This window comes from Blennius ocellaris (assembly GCF_963422515.1).
Source record: "Blennius ocellaris genome assembly, chromosome: 3".
NCBI classification, from domain to species: Eukaryota; Metazoa; Chordata; class Actinopteri; order Blenniiformes; family Blenniidae; genus Blennius; species Blennius ocellaris.
Genome location: NC_137652.1, coordinates 2,971,376 through 2,975,979, shown reverse-complemented (window position 1 = coordinate 2,975,979; position 4,604 = coordinate 2,971,376). Strand labels below are relative to the sequence as shown.

At 46.2% G+C, this 4,604-nt stretch overlaps 1 protein-coding gene across 1 annotated transcript in view; it reads left to right on the top strand.

Moving 5' to 3' along the window:
• LOC308149221 (endonuclease V-like) overlaps positions 1-4,303 on the top strand; it is a gene marked incomplete at its 5' end in the record, with an annotated part of 27,671 nt that extends 23,368 nt beyond the window's left edge. The window contains one exon of the mRNA XM_080520898.1: positions 4,221-4,303. Within this exon, the coding sequence (XP_080377024.1) occupies positions 4,221-4,277 (57 nt within the window). The 3' untranslated portion in view covers positions 4,278-4,303. The remainder of the gene's footprint in view (positions 1-4,220) is intronic.
• Positions 4,304-4,604: the final 301 nt, after the last annotated feature.

Sequence of the window (4,604 nt, the reverse complement as noted above, 5' to 3'; positions counted from 1 at the left end):
ATGTCATCAATTAACCACAACAATCAGGGACGACAAGCTCCGGTGGAGCTGCAGAAGCTACTGACGCTAGCAGCAGGAAGAGCAGGGCCATAGACCTATAGAACTAGAAGCTCCTGACGCTAGCAACAGGAAGAGCAGGGCCATAGACCTATAGAACTAGAAGCTACTGACGCTAGCAGCAGGAAGAGCAGGGCCATAGACCTATAGAACTAGAAGCTACTGACGCTAGCAGCAGGAGGAGCGGGGCCATAGACCTATAGAACTAGAAGCTACTGATGCTAGCAGCAGGAGGAGCAGGGCCATAGACGTATAGAACTAGAAGCTATGACGCTAGCAGCAGGAAGAGCAGGGCCATAGACCTATAGAACTAGAAGCTACTGACGCTAGCAGCAGGAGGAGCGGGGCCATAGACCTATAGAACTAGAAGCTACTAACACTAGCAGCAGGAGGAGCGGGGCCATAGACCTATAGAACTAGAAGCTACTGACACTAGCAGCAGGAGGAGCGGGGCCATAGACCTATAGAACTAGAAGCTACTGACACTAGCAGCAGGAGGAGCAGGGCCAAAGACCTATAGAACTAGAAGCTACTGGCGCTAGCAGCAGGAGGAGCAGGGCCATAGACCTATAGAACTAGAAGCTACTGATGCTAGCAGGAGGGCCATAGACCTATAGAACTAGAAGCTACTGGCGCTAGCAGCAGGAGGAGCAGGGCCATAGACCTATAGAACTAGAAGCTACTGATGCTAGCAGGAGGGCCATAGACCTATAGAGGAATAGCAAGAATCGACTTTTTAATGTGCTCAGTCTTCTTCTGCATTTTTGGTGTGTTTGGTGAGTCACAGCGCCCCTACAGGCCTGACATGTGTACTGCAGCCTCGTGTTGAGTCGAGTTCATAGTGACGTGTGGACGGAGGTTGTTTTTTAAGAACGCTGGGGAGAAAGAAGATCGTTTTTCTCGTGGACGTACCGTCACTTCTGCTTTGCGGAACTCTTAGCGTTTTCGTGTGACGTCTCTACTCCAGCAGAGCCGCTCCGTCACGCAGGTTAAGGAGGAGTTTTATTTGTTTTTCACATGCAGAACCAGACCCGACCCTTAAATCGCTGAACTTCTTGTTCTAACAAACAGGCTCTGTTACACAAAACGAGAAGTTTCCCCGCTTACACAGCAGCATTTTGAAAACCGTTTCCACAGGAAAAGGCCAAAACCCGGAAATCGGAGTCGTTTCCATGTTGGGCCACTAGAAATGTCGACGGACCCAGTATAAGAGTTATATACAGTCACTGACTAACGTTTTTTTTTAATATACATCTATAAATGCTGAGGATAAATACCGAGGAAAACGTCTGGCTGGATGAACCATCTTACTGTAGAAACGTTAATATGATGACTGACAGACATTCTGCTGCTGAAGCCCCTGGACCCGGAGGAGCTGGAAGCAGACAGAAGAACTACCCCGGGGCAGTTACCTGATGGTGGGATTGGGGGGAGTGGAGGGGGTGGAGGGGGTAGAGGTGGTGGGGGGGGGGCACTGAGATCAAGTTGGATAAAAAGGATTCGATTGAAGAGACGTAGGTGAGGGAAGGTGAGAGAATGAATTAAAAGTGATTTGGGAGAGGAAGGATGGGTGAAGAGCAGGAAAGCACGCGGGCGTAGCTGCAGGGCTTAAAGGCCTTCGGGTGGAGCGGCTGGAGGATGAAGACCTGCCCCAGGCCACTGGCCCGGAGCCGTGTGTGCGTGTGTGTGTGTGTGTGTGTGTGTGTGTGTGTGTGTGTGTGTGTGTGTGTGTGTGTGTGTGTGTGTGTGTGTGTGTGTGTGTGTGTGTGTGTGTGTGTGTGTGTGTGTGTGTGTGTGTGTGTGTGTGTGTGTGTGTGTGTGTGTGTGTGTGTTCCAGCCCCCTGCAGAGAGTCAGTCGTTCACATCTGCTCCAAACTTTGACCAGAACAAACCGGTCCTGAGCTCATTTCAACTTCCTGTCCCCACGTTTCCTCTCCGCCAGCTCAGCCAGTCCAAATCCTCCAAACCGGAGTTGCAGACGTCCTTTACCGCCTCTTTAGGAACGTTTTCTTTTTTTTTTTTTTTTCTTTTTTAAAGTTCACGCAGCCTAATTAAAAGCCAACTTACTGGTGAATAAATATTGCAGCAGCTTTGGCCTTTACGCGCTCCGAGCCAGCTGCAGTCCAAAACATCATCCAGCTGCTGGAGGAAATTAGTGACGAGGAAAGTTTCCTGCGTGTCGGTGACGACTCCTCTGGAAACTAAAGATCAAAGATCAGGATCAGGACTCGTCTGGAAACTAAAGATCAGGATCAGGATCAGGACTCGTCCGGAAACTAAAGATCAAAGATCAGGATCAGGACTCCTCTGGAAACTATAGATCAAAGATCAGGATCAGGATTCGTCTGGAACCTAAAGATCAAAGATCAGATCAGGATTCGTCTGGAATCTAAAGATCAAAGATCAGGATCAGGATTCGTCTGGAACCTAAAGATCAGGATCAGGACTCGTCCGGAAACTAAAGATCAAAGATCAGGATCAGGACTCCTCTGGAAACTAAAAATCAAAGATCAGGATCAGGATTCATCTGGAACCTAAAGATCAGGATCAGGACTCGTCCGGAAACTAAAGATCAGGATCAGGAGCAGGATTCGTCTGGAAACTAAAGATCAAAGATCAGGATCAGGACTTGTCCGGAAACTAAAGATCAAAGATCAGGATCAGGACTCATCTGGAACCTAAAGATCAGGATCAGGACTCGTCCGGAAACTAAAGATCAAAGATCAGGAGCAGGATTCGTCTGGAAACTAAAGATCAAAGATCAGGAACAGTTTTGTTTAAAAAAAATATATATTTAGACTTTTTTTAATGGAGTTGCTGATCCTTGCACTGAATATAGGAGAACGTCCAATTCCGTTGTACAATGTTTGTATAATGACAATAAAAGGCATTCCATTCTAAAATTATTCACTTAAATCACCATAAAGCTGGAGAATTGAAAAAAGTAAAAAAAAAACTCTACCAAGACCAACATCCAGCATCTTCGCAACAGAAATTATAAACCATGTTTTAAAAAAACGTTACCTGATATCTTGATATTTTCTCTTCTATTACTAAAGTGGATAATATAGATGGTTTTCTTCATTCAAAACTGAAAACTCCAGCCCGTCTATTAAAACGCTGCGAGAGGAGTTGAAATCCTCTCTTGTGCTCCGTCACGTCTGATCCGTGTTTATTTTTAACGCCACCGTCTCAAGAAGCCGTCGTGACGCAGGAAGCGCTTCTCTTGTTAACAGCAACATGTTGGAATAACGTGTTTCTCACACTAATGCACTTCCCTGCAGGCAGTTCGTACCTGCACACGCACACACACACACACACACACACACACACACACACACACACACACACACACACACACACACACACACACACACACACACCTATATACCTATATAAACATATATGTTTTAATATAGGTTTTGATATAGGTTTTTAACATATGTGACATATATAAAATTGGCCGTTTTCCTATATCAGATGTACATAAATGCACATATATGTACATATATTCGTGCATACAGGTACCTATATAGGTACATATATGCACCTATATGTTCTTCTTATATAATTGTTTTTTACCTACTTCTTAGTTATTGCCTTGATAACGTATGACAGTTGCCAAAGTGAGATAAGGGCTATATATATATATATATATATATATATGTGGAAATAAAGAAGCAGTACAGGAGACCTATACGGCCTGTATATTCACATATAAGCACCTCAATTTTGCCTATATGTGGCATATATACGCAGATATGTGCATATATTCTGCATATAGGTTTCATATTTGCGCATATATCCTCGTATAGGTTCTTTCCATGTGGGAGGAGTTTAGTGAAAGAGTCACGACTGTACCGTCCGTTAAATCCACGTTCAACGAGACAAAGTGAGGCTTTTAAAAACTCCACCACCCCCGTCGCTGCTCCACCCCTTGCGAAGTCGCTCCTCGGGTTTCCGTCCCGTCTCGCGTCGCGTCAAACTCGTCTTGTCACATTTGGCAGCGATCGGGCTTGTTCCTCTTTAAAGTCGACATCAAAGGCGCTTGATTTTTTTGATTTCAGACTCCGCGGGAAGGCGTTTCCCAGCGAACCCTCTGATCACCGCCGCTCGCGACAACTTGCTGAAAGTGGCGTCTCACTGCCTTGTGTCTCTCGCAGGCTGACTGCCGCTCCAGAGAATACCTCCGTCGACACTTCCCGGCCGCAGACGCCTGAACCAGACGTGAGGTAAGCGACAGAGCGTCTCCTCACCTGTTGAGTTTTCCTCGCGCTCTGACGCGTTCACACACACACACACACACACACACACACACACACACACACACACACACGGTGCCTCCAAATGGCACGAGGCTCTTCCAAGCTGCAGGAAAGAGACTCGTCGAGGAGTTTCCTCGACACCTGAAGCCTCGTGCAGAGCTGGAGTGTTTCTGCAAGATAAAAATGACACCCCCCCCCCCCCCCCCCCAATTAAACAAAAATCACACGTTTTACAATTTAGGTGTTAAAAAAGTCTTTCAAAGTCAAATGTATTTTGTCTCT